The sequence below is a fragment of the Xiphophorus hellerii genome, chromosome 22 (genome assembly GCF_003331165.1).
Source record: "Xiphophorus hellerii strain 12219 chromosome 22, Xiphophorus_hellerii-4.1, whole genome shotgun sequence".
NCBI classification, from domain to species: domain Eukaryota; kingdom Metazoa; phylum Chordata; class Actinopteri; order Cyprinodontiformes; family Poeciliidae; genus Xiphophorus; species Xiphophorus hellerii.
In genome coordinates, this window is record NC_045693.1 from 3,782,820 (window position 1) to 3,801,218 (window position 18,399).

The 18,399-nt window shown below is 39.4% G+C and overlaps 1 protein-coding gene across 12 annotated transcripts in view; it reads left to right on the top strand.

Moving 5' to 3' along the window:
• The window catches only part of sorbs1 (sorbin and SH3 domain containing 1), a 72,334-nt gene that overhangs the window by 44,565 nt on the left and 9,370 nt on the right, over positions 1-18,399 (top strand). For 8 of the 12 annotated variants that reach the window (XR_004337643.1, XM_032552546.1, XM_032552551.1 and 5 more), the window contains 9 exons: positions 3,649-3,827; positions 9,198-10,355; positions 13,324-13,388; positions 13,470-13,640; positions 14,003-14,049; positions 14,136-14,250; positions 14,851-14,976; positions 15,051-15,245; positions 16,797-17,255. Coding sequence is in view for 10 of the 12 variants with exons in the window: in XM_032552546.1 (XP_032408437.1) it covers positions 3,649-3,827; positions 9,198-10,355; positions 13,324-13,388; positions 13,470-13,640; positions 14,003-14,049; positions 14,136-14,250; positions 14,851-14,976; positions 15,051-15,245; positions 16,797-17,255 (2,515 nt within the window). In the remaining 2 variants the exon portion in view is untranslated. The remainder of the gene's footprint in view (positions 1-3,648; positions 3,828-9,197; positions 10,356-13,323; positions 13,389-13,469; positions 13,641-14,002; positions 14,050-14,135; positions 14,251-14,850; positions 14,977-15,050; positions 15,246-16,796; positions 17,256-18,399) is intronic. The other 4 variants (XR_004337644.1, XM_032552553.1, XM_032552554.1 and 1 more) reach the window with 2 other exon arrangements.

Genomic DNA, 18,399 nt, shown 5'->3' on the forward strand with positions numbered 1-18,399 from the left:
CGAATAATCAGATTAATCAACGTATTTAGAGATTGATTAATCGGTAACTGGAGTAAACAGACTCAAAAAAGGCAAATTGATGAAAGAACAACACAATCAGAGCAGCAATTAACCCAAAAAATTACATATTTTGCATTTAAGATAAATGAAACCCGTCTTTGTCTGTTCAACCCAGAACTCCGCAAGTGGCATTTTCAGCTTCACCTGGTTCAAATTATGTAACAATAATGAAAAAATGTGATTTTCTACCCAAATATTTTGCTGCTCCTCTGGTTTAAAGTGCAAATATCTTATTAGATTTTAAATAGGACAAAACTAACTTAAAAGTAACTTTTCAGGAAGATATAGAAGCGTGTTTTAAGTGAATAATTCCTTAATATTGATGGAAAAGCAGATTAATTTGCAGTTACTAGTGAATTAATCTGCTTTTCCATCAATAAAAATAAATTAAATTAAATTAAATCTGCAGAATGTGGGACTTTTATTTATCTGACTAATCAGAGTAATCAGTAGATTAATTGATAACTGGAAGAACCGTTAGTTGCAGCTCCACTCAGATCAAAAGCTGCGTTTGATCTTCTCTTTGTGTTTGATGGAGACTGACAGCATCTATTTCTGTGTCCTGCAATAAAATGCCAGGAATTTGGGGCCGCGGCTCGGTAACTGTCTAGAGAAAATAAACCTTCATTTCTGCTTTCCATCTGCTGCAGTCATTATGTCACCAGGAGGGGGCGGCGGGGGGCGAGCGCGTCTAAAATAAACCCCAAACCAGCGTTTTGTTCCATTGATACGTCTGTCGTTTGAGAGCTGGAAAGGAAGCGATCCCTGATTAAAGGCCGATGGAAGTTTAGCCACTCAAAATGTTCGCAGCGGAAAGCTTTGCTCATAAACCGACTTCCCCCTGAGGGGCAAATTTATGGTCGCTTCGCTGTTTTCCTGCCTCAGCAGAGCTCAGACATGGCTGTTGGATCTGACACATTTCAGAAAGGAAAGGCACGACACTTAGAGGCTGGAATGATCCGGACTCGTTTGTTCTGTCATCATGATGCAGCAGAACAAATATAAAAGATATAAAACTGTCACAAGTTTACAAAAATAAACATTTTCTCTTTACTAGGACCTGTCTGACAACATGAAGTAGGCCACAGGCTCACATTTTCTGAAGAAAACTGTCATGTTTGGCATAAAAGCACAAAATCTTACAAGTATTTTTGTCTAGTTTTTACTGTAAATAACTTAGTGCACTTTAAATGAAACAAAACTAACTTAAAAGTAACTTTTTAGCAAAATATAAGAGTTTATATTAAGTAAATTATTCTTGAACATTCATAAAAAGTGGAAGAAAATGTCTTGTTTTAACAGGAAGATTTCTGTTTTATTAATATTAAAGAATTATTGACTTAAAAGAAGCTCTTGCTTCTCACTGAGAAGCTACTTTTAAGTTAATTTTGTCTTATTTTTCAAGTCTAATTAGATATTTTCACTAGAAACTAAATGGATTTCCTGTTTTTATGTATGCAAAGGTTTTTTTTAGCCTACTTCATGTTGTCAAACAGGTTATAGAAAACAGAAAATGTTGATTTTTTTGTGCTGTTTTTTGCAGTGTAAATAGAGCATCACACTAGCAGTCCAACATGGTGGTGGAAGTATTATGGTCTGAGCTCATTTTGGCGCTTCAAGAAATAATTCATTTTATTTTTTAGCTTTGGACGAGAATCCAAAGCTCACCAATAAGTTTGACTCTGAATGATTTCATGAAAAGTCAGAAGTGGCCTAGTCAAAGTATGGAACAGGCCGTTTTAGCTCAAAACCACTGAATGTGGCTGAATTAAAACAATTCTGCAAAGAAGAGTGGATCACACTTCCTCCGCAGTTACTGCAAACAGTACACTGCAAAAACAAAATAGTAGTTTTATCTAGTTTCTTAATACACGTTATATAAGACAAAACTAATTTTATTTCTCTGCTGAAAATGTACTTATAAATTGGTTTTGTCTTTTTTAAAGTGTAATAATATATTTGCAGTAGAAACTAGACCAAATATTACTTGGTACAGTTTTGTGTTTTTGAAGTGTTGATTGATCTCACATGTTTAGATTTGATAAAAGAGCAAAAACGGAACAAATCTGACATTTTTTACCGTTATGTTTCATGAAAAGTGATCAGGAAAGGTTGTAAACTGGAGTTATGTGTGTTTTAGAGTCTAATGATGACAGAAATCCTCAAAAGTCATGAATAAATCCCACCCAGTCTAAACCTGCAGGGATGTGCAGCATGGAAGCGCAGAACATGCGCCGCTCGGCGTTTGCTTTTACTAGAAGCTTCTCAGGAGATTATTTTAAATCTGATCGTAAATCAGCCACAGAAACATTTACGTGAATTCCTGTTGCACACCCAGACGCCATGCCAGCGCTGAGAATATTTCCCCTTCCACCTACGAAGGAGCCTCCTGCTGCTCAACGACTTAAAAACGCTTCTCTGTGGCAGCTTTTCGCCAGAATGAGGTCAGAGTGAGCAGCGTCTGGGTGTGACGCAGGTGCTGCTGATGCATCAGACGGGAATGTGCAGGCAATATTTATAGAAATCATTCCCAACGCAGAGAAATCTCCTCTCTGCCTTCGCTCTGGATCCCACGTTGGGCTTTTTCCCGCTCTAATTACATCACATCCCACAAGCATTTCACATACTTACCCACAATCCCCTTAATGAGGCCCATATGACGGAGCATTACCCGCTTCTCTGATGTTTCGTTCTTTTTTTTTAGATAATAATCTATGGAGGGAAATTAGTTCCAATATTATTGCAACCAAGGAACATGTTTCAAAAATTAAAATGTGACAAAAATGCATTTTAAAAAGATTTTAAAACTTCTCAATCAAAAGAATAAGATCCATTTTCAATGTGTACATAATTTTGCAGTTTGCTAGTTTTACAGATTTTTATTTCATATATTTACAAAAATAATATTTCAATTAGCAAAAATAACATCTAAAAAAGTAATAAATCAAATAAAATCTGAAAAAATAGTAAACTGCTCATTTTATCTTTTTCAATTTATTTTTCTGTTTTGAAAAAAGTAGAATTTAAATAGAAAATATCTGAAAAAATAGTGAACTTGAAATTATTTTTGCTTCATTTTTTTTAAACAATAAATTATTTTTAAAATTAATTTTAAAAAATACATGAATAAATTAGCAAAAATAAAATCTGAGAAAGTGATTAAAACTAAATAAATATGGAAAATGTTGAACTGCAAATGTTGAAGTTAACAAAAAAAGTTATTTTTGTTATTTTAGTTTTTAAATTTTTCCAATTTTTTCTAATAAAATCCAAAAAAGTAAATTTTCAAAAACTATTAAAATTAGCAAAAATAAAACTCACAAAGGAAGTAATTTACAAAACATATGAAAAATAACAAACTGCATAAATGTATGTTCAGCTTAATTCAACATAATGTGAATTACACTGAAAATGTGAGTTTGATTTAGTTTTATTTTTGAAATTCTTTTTTTTTTATATTTACATTTTTTTAAACATACTCAACAATATTGGAACAAATTTCTTTCCATCAATCTCTGAAATAAATAACAATATCAAAGCAGCCCGGTTGTGTTTGATTAACTTCTTTCTCTCTCGTTTGCGGCGCAGCTCCTCTAGCAAGTCTGGACACAACGAGGTGGACAAGGACGGGGGGTCGTCGTCCGGCGACCCCGCCGCTCCAGAATGCGACCGACATGTTTACAAGAGCATCCTGGAGGGCGGCGACATTCCCCTGCAAGGCCTGCGGGCTTTAAACAAGCGCCATGGCAGCTCCTCCTCCTCTAAAGGTAGGACGCTAGCTCGGCATCAAACATGGCCGCTCACTGCAAAAACACAAAATAATAATAATAATAATATATGTACTGAATTACACATTTATTTGGTAACTTCAATGCACCAGCAGCTTGAGAAACTTGGTCAAACGTAAAAATATTTTAGTTTTGTTCAGTCAGTGCAGTTAGGAGTAGAACAACCAATGCAAAATAAATGATAAAGAAATTCAGGTTGACTATCAAACATGTTGAAAATAAACTGAAACATTCTTTCAAACGGTTCATAAAGAGCAATTAGAAATTCTCAATATAATGTAAAATAAATAATAAAGCATAGAATTAGACCGAATAGATCTGTCTTTATGGATCATCACCGATAACCAATGTAGAATTTTTTTCAATATCGGAACCAATACGGACACTATAAGTAAAACAACCTGCCAGTGGAACCAGAACTTTTTAATCTGTACTCAATATTCAATTCAATTTATTGGCTGAAAAAAATGTTTTTGCATAACAATATCATTTTGTTGTAATGTAAGACAGATAATCTTTTTAAAAAAAAAATTTTGTTCCTCCTCCATTTCCTAGTGCTTCAAGAAACAACCAATCAGAGCCAGGAGGCGGGTCTTACCGCTGTCAATTGCTGCAACTAGCAGTGAGTGCTAACGCTAGTAACAGAGCCATCCATGATGGCTTATAAACAGTTTTCCTATGACAGTGAGTTGTTTCTCTGCTAATAAAACATTTAGCAGTGTGTACACGAAATTGATTGACAGCGTTAAGACCAGCCTCCTGGCTCTGATTGGAATAAAAAAAACATTTTTGTAAAAGTTACATACTGCAGCTCTAAAACAAGCTCCTGCTTTACTTTTGCTTTATTTCAATTGTACTAAAACATTTGCGCTGGAAATTAGACAAAAAATACTTTATAAGATTTTGTGTTTTTGCAGTGTAAACATTTCTTAAAGCTGCAGATGTTGGAAAATGTTGAAACTTCCAGATGCATGTGATTCGCTCTGTTGGATTACACGCAGTGCACATTATCGGCCAATCACGTCGCAGCATTCATTACCGCCTACAGCTGCATTTCTATAAACCAGGAAATCAAGTTTATTTATTTCTGTCATTTATGGAAGGAAATTAGTTCCAACATTATCACAAGCAAATAACATGTTCCAAAAATTTTAATTTGAAAAACTTCTCAATCAAAAAACAAGATTTTAGCATAAAATCTTGTACACATTTATGCAGTTTGCTCATTTTTTTATTCAAATTTTTTAAAAATTAAAAAATATGTCCGAAAATATATGGAGCTGCATAAATTATACGTTATGACTCTCAAAAATTATTTTTTGATTGAGAAGTTTTTCAGAGTTTAATTTTTGAAATCCATTTTCCTCAAATTTCCATTTTTGAAATATTTTCTTTGCCTGCAATAATATTGGGACAAATTTCTCTCCTTAGTAATTCAGCTTAACAAACTTTAAGTCAAACTGAAAACCCTCAAAACAAACGTTTCATCTTGGACAGAGTGAAATATATTTGAAGTTCATATTTCAGTTTCAGAAAGTTGAGTGGAAGCAAAAAGTGTGTTAGAATAGAAAGTGCAACTAGCAACAGGGATAATAATAGAAATATAATTTATTGTCTCCACAATGGGCAAATTTCTGTGCAACAGCAGAAAAATAAAAGGCAATAAAAGCTTTTTGAAAAATCTTAAAGCGAATAGACTCACACAAAGACAGAATAAAAATAAAATGGATTCCAATACAGAAAGGTCACGTTATGTCGTGTGTTCTCCACAAATTGCCATAAATAAATCATTAAAGGTCAATTTCAGAGAAACTGGCTGCTCACAGAGAGCTGCATCCAACCATATTAATTGAAAGTTGAGTGAAAGGAAAAACTGTGGTCAAAAGGTACACAACCAATAGAGATTGAAAGCTTGTTTTGGCAAGAAGCTACTTTGAAAAGGTGATTTATGCGTTTATCACATCGTGTTGGCCAAGCTTCCAGTTCAATACACCAATATCCCAAATGACTTGTTATAAATGCACAAGGTTTTTTTGTTGTTTTACATTTATTTTTTTATTTATTACAAGATTTATTTATTATAAATGCACAAGTACAACTTTAGCAGAACAGACTTTGAATCCCTGTTCCAATTTTTCTACCACAGTTCTTCCTTCCACTCAACTACCATTAATACACCTGCAAAAGAAACAACATTTTCAAAGTGTTTTTGGTCGCCTTTTTAGTGCAAATATGAAATGAGACAAAACTAACTTACAAGTAACTTTTCAGGAAGATATGGAAGCTGGTTTTAAGTTAATAAGTCCTTAATAATGGTGAAAAGGTTCTAGTTTCCCTGGCAGATTATTTCACAGATAATGGGCCCCGCGCCGTTACCTAGCAACGCCAGCCAAGCACAGCCCGTTACCTAGCAACCAAGTTCTAATTGCACTGACAGATTATTTTGCTTATAGTAAGACATTTTCCTTATGTTACAATTGAAATAATTTGCCAGCAGAACTAGTACTTTTTTTATTAATAAGGAATTATTGACTGAAAACAAGCTCCTATTTTTTGCTGAAAAGTTACTTGTAGGTTAGTTTTGTTTTACTTTATAAGATGTTTGCAGTAGAAATTAGACCAAAAAATACTTTGTAAAATTTTTTGCGTTCTGCCACAACTAGCTAAAACAAAATAAACGTTCTGATGGTGCGCTAATTTATTTCGATGTGCCTGTGGATCTTTTCACTTGTTTATTTTTTGACTCATGTTGGGTCTGAAGTTGTCTCGAAACCCAACCGTGTGGATTTTTCCCTCCGCTGCCGCCCAGCTGGCGCGGTCTCCGGGCAGAGAGGGTATGGATGAGGAGAGATAAACAGAGCAGTGAGATAAACAGAGGGCGGGCATGAGGAAGTCAGCTGTCAGTGTGGGGTCAGGAGCTGGAATGCCACAGCCCGGGGTAGAGGGGAGCGCAGATCCCAGGCGGGGACACTTTGACCCAATGTACCGAGCTGAGTAAACATGCAACAGTTACCACTTTTAAAGCCGAACTGCATGATAATCATAATCCCAGTGCTGGAAACGGTAATTGTCGTAAGCAGATGTGGAGCTACGCAGTGTGAAAAATTACCCATCCAGTCAACTGACTAGCATGCAGCTCCTGCCTGAGGCTCCTGCCTGAGGCTCCACCTGGGCTGTTTGAGTCACTCGCTGCTCATGAAGCAGAGAAAAAAAGCCCAAAGGAAGTCAGAAACCAAACTCTCCATCATGTGTTTCAGTCACAAAATGTTAAAACATCTAATATTTAAACTGCTGCGGCTAACAATTAATTTAGTAATCGATTATTCTGGCGATTAATCGGATAAAAAATATACATTCTACAGATTTCTCTTTTAGCCACATAAGCCTTTTTTTATACTATATTTTAAATACATTAAAATATACAAATAAACATATAATCCAATTCCTTTTTTAATAGGAAATGCAATAACCAAGCATTCTTTTAGTAAATCTGAACCGAGTGAAGCTAAAACTTTACAACTGAAGGAATTTTGACAAAAACATATTTAGAGACAAAATGCAAATTTTATATATTTTTGTGAATTTTTGGCTTAGGTACTCTGACTGTGTTCTATCAGCAAATCAGCTTTTTTTCAATTTGTACAGGTAACAATTAATCGATTACTAAAGTAGTTGACGATTATTTCAATAATCGACTAATCATGACTAATGGTTTCGGTCCTGTTCAAAATTAAACTAGCAGGCAGTTACTTCTGATCAGTCATTTTAGACTTAATCCCTGCTTTGAATATGTTGGGTTTTTTTCACCAAATGGCTGTTTTTGGGCCCAGTTAGCGATTAATCGATTACTGAATTACAGTCACAACTGGTGACTCTGTGATGTTTTATGACGTAAAGCACTTTGAACTGCCTTGTTGCCCAAATGTGCTATAGAAATAAGCTTGAATTGAGTTAATTCAATATTTGATTAATCATAATTAATCCCATTAATTGTTTCAGCCCTAAGTCTTTGTTAACAAAAAACAAAACCCTGACTAGCTGTGCTGCATTCCTGAGCAGGAGTGACTCTTTTCTCTCCATCTGCCATGAATAAAACGCAGAGTCATCCTCCGCAGCGTGTTTTCCTGACAGATTTGAATGTGGCAGATCGGTCCCTCGCCCCGCGGCGGAGCCTCGCAGCGCGTGAAAGTGTTGTCATTTCCCAGCACCATCTGGATCGCAGTCATGAGTCACCAGGCGCTGACACAAGCTTTTCCTAGCAGATTTCAACTTTTTAACTGCAGGGCGGCTGGATCAGGAGGTATTTTTAATTCACAAACTCAGGGAAGCAGCGTGCTAGCAGCTCCACCTGCAGATTCTGCAAACATCAAACAATGAAAGCAACGTTAAAAACTATAACTTTTTCATATTTTATTAAAGTTTAGGGAGAAATTTCACTTTATGTTAAGGGGATTTTTTTTATAGACCATAACAAACGAGCACAGAACTGTGAAGTGGAAGGAAAACTATGCATGGTTTTCAGTTTTCAGTGGTCAGCACTTCTAACTAAACCATTAGCTGAGTTTCAGCCTTAGTCCTTTTCCTTCTACTTCACAATTACTCTATATTTTGCGTTGATCGATCACCTAAAATCCCCTCCAACAACACACCAAAGTCTGAGCCTGAAGCTGGATAAACATGATTAGCCTTTAGTTTTAGCTAGCTTAAACAGCCTCCAACGTCACATGACATTTCATGGCATGTCGCTGTTTGAACGCCGTCTGTTCCCTCGTTGTGTCGACGATACAGGCTCCTACGGTGGCCCTGAAGTTCCAACCACATCAACAAATCACTAAACACAACTATAAATGGAAAAATACAACATTAATTGTGTTAAGCACAATTAAAATAAGAGGGGGAAACCCAAAACCTTGGCTTTAGAACCGGATATTATTCTGACTGCAGTGAGTGTTGTGCTTAATGTTGTGTTTTCTTAATTTTCTTAAGAAAACCCTTAATTTTTAGTTTTTTACTTTGTTTTCTTAATTTGTAGTCGTGCTGCGCTAATGTCATTGCGTTTTTCAATATTTTGTTGTGATATTCAATTTGCCGTTGTGTTTAGTGATTTGCTGATGTGGTTTGACCTTCAGGGCCACCGTAGTTTCCTGCCAGAGAGCGACTTCTTCCTGGTTTCATTCTTACCATGCAGTAAACATCTACTTGATGTTCACAGCATCAAGTCTGCTTCCTCTCATCCACTTTTTGATGGAATTTGTTTTTTAGCTCAGACTCAAACTGTTTTTGTGTGTAAACTTTGTGATCATTGTAATCTAATATGTTGTTTATTCTGTTGTCCTGCATGCTTGCCAGTGGATTATAAAGGTGGGAATGGCTATTTAATTTCACCCTGCTCCTCTGTAAATAGTCGAACGGTTCTTGCCAGTAATGCAATAGGTGACCAGTGTAAGAGTAAGAAGCCCCTGTCCGCTGCCAAGGCCTGCATACCGCAGATCCTGCCCTCCAAGTTCAAGCCCAAGCTGCTGCCCCCCGGTGGTGACAGCCAGGACTGCAGGACCGATGGCGCCAGACAGCCCAAGTCTCACAGCTGCGAGGATATCTACCCAGGGCGTTTTGGTGAAGAGGAGGACCGGGGCGTCTCCCCTGCGGTGAGACGGAGCGCGTCCGGGTTCTCCAGCCTGTACCGCTCCATGCATCACATCCAGCGGCCCAGTTCGGTCGGCTGCAGCCCGCACGGCAGTGTCCGCAGCCTCACCTCGCTGTTTGAAGCGGCCCAGAGCGACGCAGAGAAGTCGGTCGGGAATGTTGGACGGGACAACGTGTCGTCACGGGTCAGCGAGTTCGAAACGATGATCCGGTCTGGCGCCACCCCCAGCCGCTCGTCGTCACTGCCCGCCCTGGACTCCGGGCGGAACCGCAGCCCCGACCGCGTGGTGTCCGCCGTGTCCGCCGAGGCGCTCCTGACAACCGAAGCCACAACGACGGACGTTAGCACTGCGGCGGAGGGCGGGAACTCCAGGGTTTCGTCTCCGGAGGACGAGGTGGCTTCATCATCGGGGGATGGACAGGAAGTGGAGCAGATCCTCAGCGGATCCAAAACCCCTCCGCTCCTCCACCACCACCACCTGCACCACCTGAACCATCCGCTCCTCCTCAAGCCCAGCAAGTGCAAAGGCGCCTGCCCGGCCTCCTACACCCGCTTCACCACCATCCTGCGCCACGAGAGGCAGCAGGACACACCGGCTGCTGCGGAGAGGAAGGCCATGCTGCCGGGAAACCTCTTCCTCATGGGCCCGGCGCCCTTCAGGTTACGGAAGAACCCACAGCCGCACCAAACCCGACGGACGCTGTTGGCCACTAGGGTGACGGCGGGCGCCCAGAGGCCCCTCATCCCGCGGCGGCTCTCCTCCCTGGAGGTCGTGGAGAAGCTGGAGGGCGGCGGGACGGAGCGACTGAGTAACGGCCAGGTGTTTGACGCCAACGGGAACCTACTGGCAGCTCACCATAGAGGTCGCTAACTCCATCCCTTTCACTGCTCTGTGGTCTCTCATTGATCTTCACCTTCCTCCTCCACAAAGCAGCGCCACCGTCCTCTCATTTCCAGTCTGTGTGGTGTGTTCAAGTGACAGGGAACTGTCCATCTTCCATTTTCACAGTGAATGAGAACTCTCATCCAGGCGTCTAGATTATGTAGAAAATTGCGATTTCATCTAAATGCACTGCAGTCTAAAGGTATTTTCACACCTGATACTTTGGTAGACTTGGTTAAATTGGGGATCAAAATTGCAACATTTGTATAATTTTCAGCTGCTGTGGTTCTCTTTCTCACTGCACTGGCAAACAATCCTAACCCTTTGAAAAACCTGTTCCCCTCTTCACCTGTGGGGGCGCTGCACCAAGAACCACCGAAGGAAACGACAAAACTAAGCGCATCTTCCTCCTTCGTAAAATGTAAACAAAAATGGAGTGGTGTCAAATTCAAATTCAATTTACCCAGAATGCCCTGCGCTATAATCCGCCTCCTGGTAGAACCAGTTTGATTGGGGACCAAAGTTGCAACATTTGCTACATTTTCAGCTGGTGTGGTTCTCTTTTATGTCAAACAAACCAAACTAATTAGAATATGCAGTTCTCCTCCTCACCTGTAGGGGCGCTGCACCAAGAAAGGGTTTAGATCGTTTGCCAGTGCAGTGAAAAAGAGAACAGCAGCAGCTGAAAATGTAACAAATGTTGCAATTTTGTCCCTGAACTGTCAGGTGTGAAAACACCTTTAGATTACAGTGAACATTTAGCCAAAACTATTTATTTATCCAAAGAAAACACACTAATCCGTCTAGCAGAGAAAACTAGTTAATTTTTCTATCCACACAATTAGCCTGATAGCTTAACATAGCTTAGCTGTATACAACTCTGTTTTTAGCACCATTATGCTAACTCTGTTTAGCTTATCAACTTAAAATCAAAATGATTGAATCCTTTATACACTGCAAATTGCAAACAAACCAGTTTTCTCCTTTATGAAGACTCTTGTGCATTTGTCTTAGGCTGCTTTTTCTTAAGATTATTAAACACTAAATACCAGCGCTGTGGCCACGGCCTTCACGCATCCAAACACTTCACTGACAGTAGGAGGTTCAGGAAGCCTTTCGTAATACACATAAATATCTTCTGGAAACCAGATTAGAGTCCTGAAGGCTGTGAAAGCATTACATCTTTACAAGTTATAGTTTACACTTAAATGCCTGCTGAATATTGGCAAACACTAACCTGAAGTTCACATGAAAGTAAAAGCCAAACGTTAAGAGTATGAAGAGAAAGCTGCTAAAACGCCTGGTTTTTGTGACATAAAAGATGATGAAACATCATTTTGAAACTTTTCACCTGTAATGTGACTCAAACTGCATCTTTTAGGAATTAAATACCAAAACAACTTGGGTTGTTATAGTCATAATATTGTCAGACTAAAGACACAGTTTTACCAGAGGAACGTCTTAAAATTGCGAGAGAATTTAGTTTTAATAAAAAAATAATGCTTAGAAAATGATTTTTTTTTTGTTATTGGAGTTCTCATAAAGTTACTACTTCATTCTCCTAATGTTTCAACTTTACTCCGGTAATATTAAGATTTTACTCTCGCTTTACTACGATTGTCTTCTTGTAAGATTATGATTTTCTTTTTGCAAAAATAAAAAAGAATTCTTCTGCCTAATGTTCCAAGAAAAGAAGCTGTTAGGCTTGTGAAATAAGATGGCCGCCTTGGACGTGCTGACATTAATCCAGAAAAGCATTGGTGGGGAAGAAAGTCTAAAACTGTGATTAATCGCTAATATTGATTTATTGACCTGGAGATGTGAACCTGGTGAGGTTTGAACACCAAGCAGACCGGAGACCACTCCAAAAACAGGAAGTGGACAACAGCACAGGGCATTCTGGGTAAATACAACCAAAACAAACACGTTAGTCTAGTGCTAACAGGAGGAATGACTTGTAGTTTTTTACCAAAGACAGAGAAATCCTAAAACAGCTAAAATCTGACGCTACTCCATTTTTTTTACATTTGGTGAAGGAAGAAATTGCGCTTCACGTCTTCTTTGTTTTCTCCAGTTGTTCTTGGTGCAGCGCCCCCACAGGTGAGGAGGGCAGCGGGTTTTTCAATTAGTTTGGATTATCTGACTCAGGGCAGTGTGAAGGAGAACCACAGCAGCTGAAAATGTAACAAATGTTGCAAATGAACACAATACCTCATGTGAAACATGATGGTGGCAGTATCATGCTGTGGTGCTGGCTTTTACCGCTAGAAAGCTGCAGCACAACATTGATAGAAGGAACTCATCAGAATTAGCTTTTTGGCCAAGATTAAAGCACAAACAGTAAATTTAACTTTGGTTCCACCTGCTCACCACATGCAGACATGAAGCAGTTGGGGTCATAGGTTACAATTAAGTTTTGAAATGACTTTTTTTCCTTCGTCATAGAAAACGGGCATGTTAGCAGAGATTTACAGACATTTTATATTCACTATAACCTTACGTAACTGATGCATTTCTATATTAATTTTGGTTTTTCGTCATTTTTTACTTTTAGACACGTCGCCAATCTTTCCTTCCCAAACAGATGAGATATTTCCTGTTTGGGAATTGATAAATTAATTAAATAAATGCAAACTTTTAAGAAGTATTGGTCACTCACCATCAATACTCTCATGATTTCATGTAAATTTTTTATTTTTTACTGGAGGTTATTGTAATTTTATTTATTTATTCCAGCATTTGGTCATTGTTTTCATCCCTGTCTGCATGCAAGTGTTGTTGTTTTTTTGCAGTGTACTTTGTTTTTTTGGTCATTTGATGTGTGCATGCTTATTATAGTATTTCCTTTCATTCAGTTGACTGGAATTGAGGAGGTGACTGCAAAATTTTTGTTTAAAATTGCTGTTAAATTAAAGTTAGCGATTAAATCATTTTGCTGTTTCTGTCAGACTCGTCCCCAGCTCACGGGGAAAGCCAGGATGAAGTGTTGAGGAAGCGTCATGGGGACAAAGAGGTGAATTCATCTCTAAAATGTGTGCACATTTTTTAGAAATCAGCAACAGAAATGCAGCTTGCTGTTTTGTTTTCCTGACAGAAAATCCTGGAGGAGCAGCGGCGGCTGAAGCGGGAACAGGAAGAGGCCGACATCGCGGCGCGGAGGCACACGGGGATTGTACCGACGCACCACCAGTTCATCACCAACGAGCGTTTCGGAGACCTGCTCAACATCACAGATAACGCAGAGAAACGGAAATCAGGCGTCGAGGTACAACGCAGGGTCGAGTCTTATCACCGCTGCAGGCAGGAAGACGGAGGAGGGGGACTTTCTGCACACTGATAAATAAATATTTCTGTCTGGGTTTTAGTGAAAATATTTTAGTACTCCTGAAATAAGACAAAACTAACTTAAGAGTAACTTTTCAGGAAGATAGAAGTTTGTTTTAAGTCAAAACTGAAAATAAAAACATATCAAGGTCACACCACGACTCAGGAAGATCTTCTTTTACTATGTGCCATTTAAGAGCCAGAAAGAACAATCTGATTAAAATATATTGGAATTTTATTGATAAACTAATGATGCTGCTCGTGATTTTATCCAGAAAACTGAAAAGTTTCATTTCTACACAGAGAACTCCAGCCATGGCACGCTTTGACTTCAGAGCAGAAAGCCTAAAGTAGGTGAAAATCATCAGAATAATGACAATAGTCAGTCGTTTTTCAAAACTTTAAGCCAATAAAATTTACTGTTTGTGTTTTTCAGGGAATTACCGTTTCAAAAGGGGGATATTGTGTACATAATCCGACAAGTCGATCAGAACTGGTATGAAGGCGAACATCATGGAAGAGTCGGCATTTTCCCACGAAGTTACGTTGAGGTTGGTTCAGTTGGCTAAGAAACCAGAAACCGTTTGCTGCATTCCTGTTGATTATGCAGGGGGCTCCACTTCTGCTTTTCAAAGATGTACAGTTGCATAATTGCGCATCTGTTTGCAGCCAGTTTCAGCATCAGTTGGGGTCAGTTTATTTGGACTTAAAGTGGCAAGAGGCCATAAAGCAGCTCATTCTGGAACTGAGCAGACTAAAATCTCATTATTTAAGAATGATTTTATGCAAGAAGAATTTAATGAACATGTTTTGTATAGACCATAGACCTGTCCTAACCTGTTCAAGCAAGAATAATAGGTGTAACTAACCCTTAAATCAACTTTTTTTGCTGATGTCTAAATGGGTTATTTAGGGTTCTGTGTGAATTTTGACATTTTCTTGTAACTTTGTTTAGTTCTGTGATATTTTATCCTAAACCTTCACAGTCCTGCCTCCTTCTGTCAAACGGTGCTTCACCAGTTTATTTTTCCTCTGGGTTTACAGCAGTCAAAACTGAAATTTTTTGCAAAGAATGTACTGAACATGTTTTGTATTGCCCACAGATCTATCATAACGTACGATAAATCACCTTTAATGGTTTTATGTTGCAGCTCCTGCCTCCAACAGAGAAAGCCCAGCCAAAGAAAAGCGCCCCAGTCCAGGTTCTGGAGTACGGAGAAGCGCTCGCCCGCTTCAACTTTAAGGGAGACACAGTGGTGGAGATGTCCTTCAGGAAGGTGAATCATCTGTCTGTGGTACTGATAATATTACTGAAGCAGAACCGTTCTGACCCGACCTGGTGGTTCTGCAGGGCGAGCGGATCACGCTGATCCGCAGAGTGGATGAGAACTGGTACGAGGGGAAAATCTCCGGCACCAATCGGCAGGGCATCTTTCCCGTCACCTACGTGGAAGTCCACAAGCGGCCGCGCGTGAAGAACGGTGTGGACTACCCGGACCCGCCGGTCAGCCACTCGCCGCAGCGCAGCACCAACGCCTCGCCGCAGGTCAGCCTCGTCTGGGTCGTGTTTAAGACTGGGCGATAAATACATGTTTAACATTTTAATATTTGGAAAATCTGGATCTTTTTCCACCAATGCACTCTGAGGGTTTCCATGGTCCAGGGCGGCCATCTTGTTTTAAAGCTATTTATTTGGACTCTGAATTCAAGTAAATTCTACAACAAAATATAACGGCCAAGCTAAAATTGTTCTTGTATTATGCAAATAAAGTCATATTATTACAAAAATAAAGGCGGACGATTAGAAGGATGAAGTAGAAAAAGAGGAAAAAAAAATCAAAATGAGCGATTTTGAGAATAAACCTGTCACAATAAGCAATTAATCACACGATAAACTAAAATTAGCTCAATAATTTCCACTCTGACGATTAGCATTTTTTTAACTGAAATTTTATTTACAGAGACTTCTTAATCTGTTTTATTCATATGTTCAGTTGTGTGTGATTTTTATTTCTATTTTATTATTATTTTTGGTTGTTTTGTTTATTTATTTTGGACATTAAAAAAACCTACCTGTTCCAATATTATGTACTCTTCACCAAATTAAGGTTTCTTAGTTTTGAGAAATGAACTTGCATTACTATTACTTGAAAATTGTCTCAAAACAACAATATAATAATTTATCACAACATTTTCTGGGATGATTTGTTATTGTGACAGGGTTAGATGAGAATTTTGTGAAGTTATACTTTGGTATCGGTTTTACAGAACCGGAAATAATAAATATTTTAACACATCGGCTTCAGATTATTATCAGTAGCAGGACTTTTAGCAATAAAAAAATAACAGTATATATCGCAACAGACACATGATCAATATCAAAAGATAACACGTTTGATTGAATATTCAATATATATAATCTTCACTGAGCATTCTGGGAAATGTAGGCAGAGGAAATGCTTTAGCCGCTCAGCCTCTCACAACTAGAGAAGCTAAGTTGGTGGAATCAACTAGCTCACTCACTTCTTGGTTACCTAGCAACAACCTTTTGAGTAACTTGTGGTTACCTAGCAACGGTTTGTTGAGTAACTTGCGCAGCAACAGTGTAAACTTTTCGACACTGTGCTCATTACTGGTAAAAAATAAAAAAACTGTGGATCAAACAGGAAAGGCCACGCTACCAGTCTGGCAGAATTTCAGATATTTAAAACTAAAAATCTAGTCAATAATTATTGATACCGACTGATATGAAACACTTATATCATGATACATTTTTCAGTAATATCGTCAAGCCCTACAGATATTATGACTTTATTCTTATAAATAAACAAATAGTCTTGTAGCCTGGCCTTAATACTGTGCCGTAGAACTGAGATAGACAGACAACAAACACTTAAAACAAAAATCCACTTTCTGCAATTTTAATTTTTAGAAAAACATTTGAAAGAAAATGGAGATATAATTTTTAAATCGCCCAGGTCTCGTTATGTCCCTCTATCCTCTCTGTGTTCCCATCATCTCTCTTTTTTGTTGTTGTTTTGGTGAATTTTTCTCATCTTTTATTTCCCGCTCTGCTCCCTCCATCTTGTGTAAAAAGCTGTATCGTAACCGCCTCACCACCTCCCCCCTGACGCTGCCCCGCTCCCCCCGCCGCTCCGTCTCGCCTGAGGTTCACGCCGTCTCCTCCGAGTGGATCTCTCTCACCGTGGGTGGTGGCAGCCCCCCTGCCGCCCCGACACCCCCCCTGCCGCCGCCGCCCACCGTCTCCTACCGCTGGGGCGAGTACCTGCCCCCGCCGTACTCCGCCAGCCCCGTGCCCTACGTCTCCCCCATGGCGTCGCCCTCCGCCTCCCCGCTGCCGCCGCCGCACCCGCCCAGGCCCGGCTCGGCCACGCCCTTTCTCACCTTCACTCCGCCGCATGGGGAGGACTTCCTGTCGCGCAGCGTGAGCCCCAGCGGCGGGCCGGTGCTTGAAGGCTGGCTGAGCGAGGGGGAGAGCGCGGAGGGGGAGCGGGGCCGGGCGGCCCGGGGCAGCAGACAGAGTAGCCCTGCAGAGGTACCACCTGCATGGTGTGTGGTGTTCACTGCAAAACGACCTTTGACCTCCCTAGAGTAGCTGTGGATGTGGTTCTGATGTGTGCTCATCACTTTTGCAGCGCCTTGGAAAAGTATTCACAACCTCTGAACCCAGTGAATATGAAATATGTTGCCATGAGAATGTTGTGTTACAGCATTTTAGGCAATAAAATATATAGTTTCTTATTCAAAAAAGGAATTGATTTGTTAATTTGCATATTTTAATGTATTTCTATTATATAAACAAAGCTTAAGTGAGTCAAAAATCTGCAAAAACATGCCAAATATTTTATCTGATTAACTGAATATTAAAGTAGTTGTTAATTGCAGTACTAATTACAACTACAAATCTAAAGTAGATTAAATTAGAGACGGGAAGAAAAAGAGTGTCATACTTCGTGTCATTTACAATATTATAGAACAGGAACATCTTTACGTAGGTATCGTTACCTACTCCAGACTCCCCCTAGTGGTTTGGAGGACTTCCTATTGTGGAGCGAGTTTGCAGCGTTCCATACTTCCTGTTCTTTTTGCTAGTTGCATCATTCCCTTTTGTTTTTGTAATTGCAGGTTTATACAAAAAATTTATTGCATTTGTTCCGCCGTTTGCATTATTTAAAAAACAATTCATCATTTTCCCTTCCATTCTTCAAAAATGCACTATTTTCTGCTTTATCACGTAAAACCTCAAATGAAGAAGAAACAGTGAATTTGCTGGTTTTAACGTGACAAAATGTGGAAAAGTTTTAGGGGTGTGCATAATTTTTCAAGGCACTGTGGGTTTGACTTGTAGCTGCACAGAGTTCTGCTGGTCTTCTCAGAAGATCGAGTCTGTAGCGGAATGCATGCTGTTGTGTGTTCACTAACATTCAGTGGTTTTGCGGTGTGTGTGTGTGTGCGGGGGTGTGTGTGTGTGTGCGTGGGTGTGTGTGTGTGTGCCTGCATTTCATAGCTGTGAAAGACTTTCAGCAGAATAAGAAAAGTCCCAGTTCAACTCCTGTCATGAGGATATTAAAAATAGTTTTGCCAAGACAAGTTATGAGAGACTGACGCTAACAGGAAATGCTAACTACTTCCTGTGCATCGATAGTTTAGCTAGGAAGTTTACTCAGGTGACCATTTAT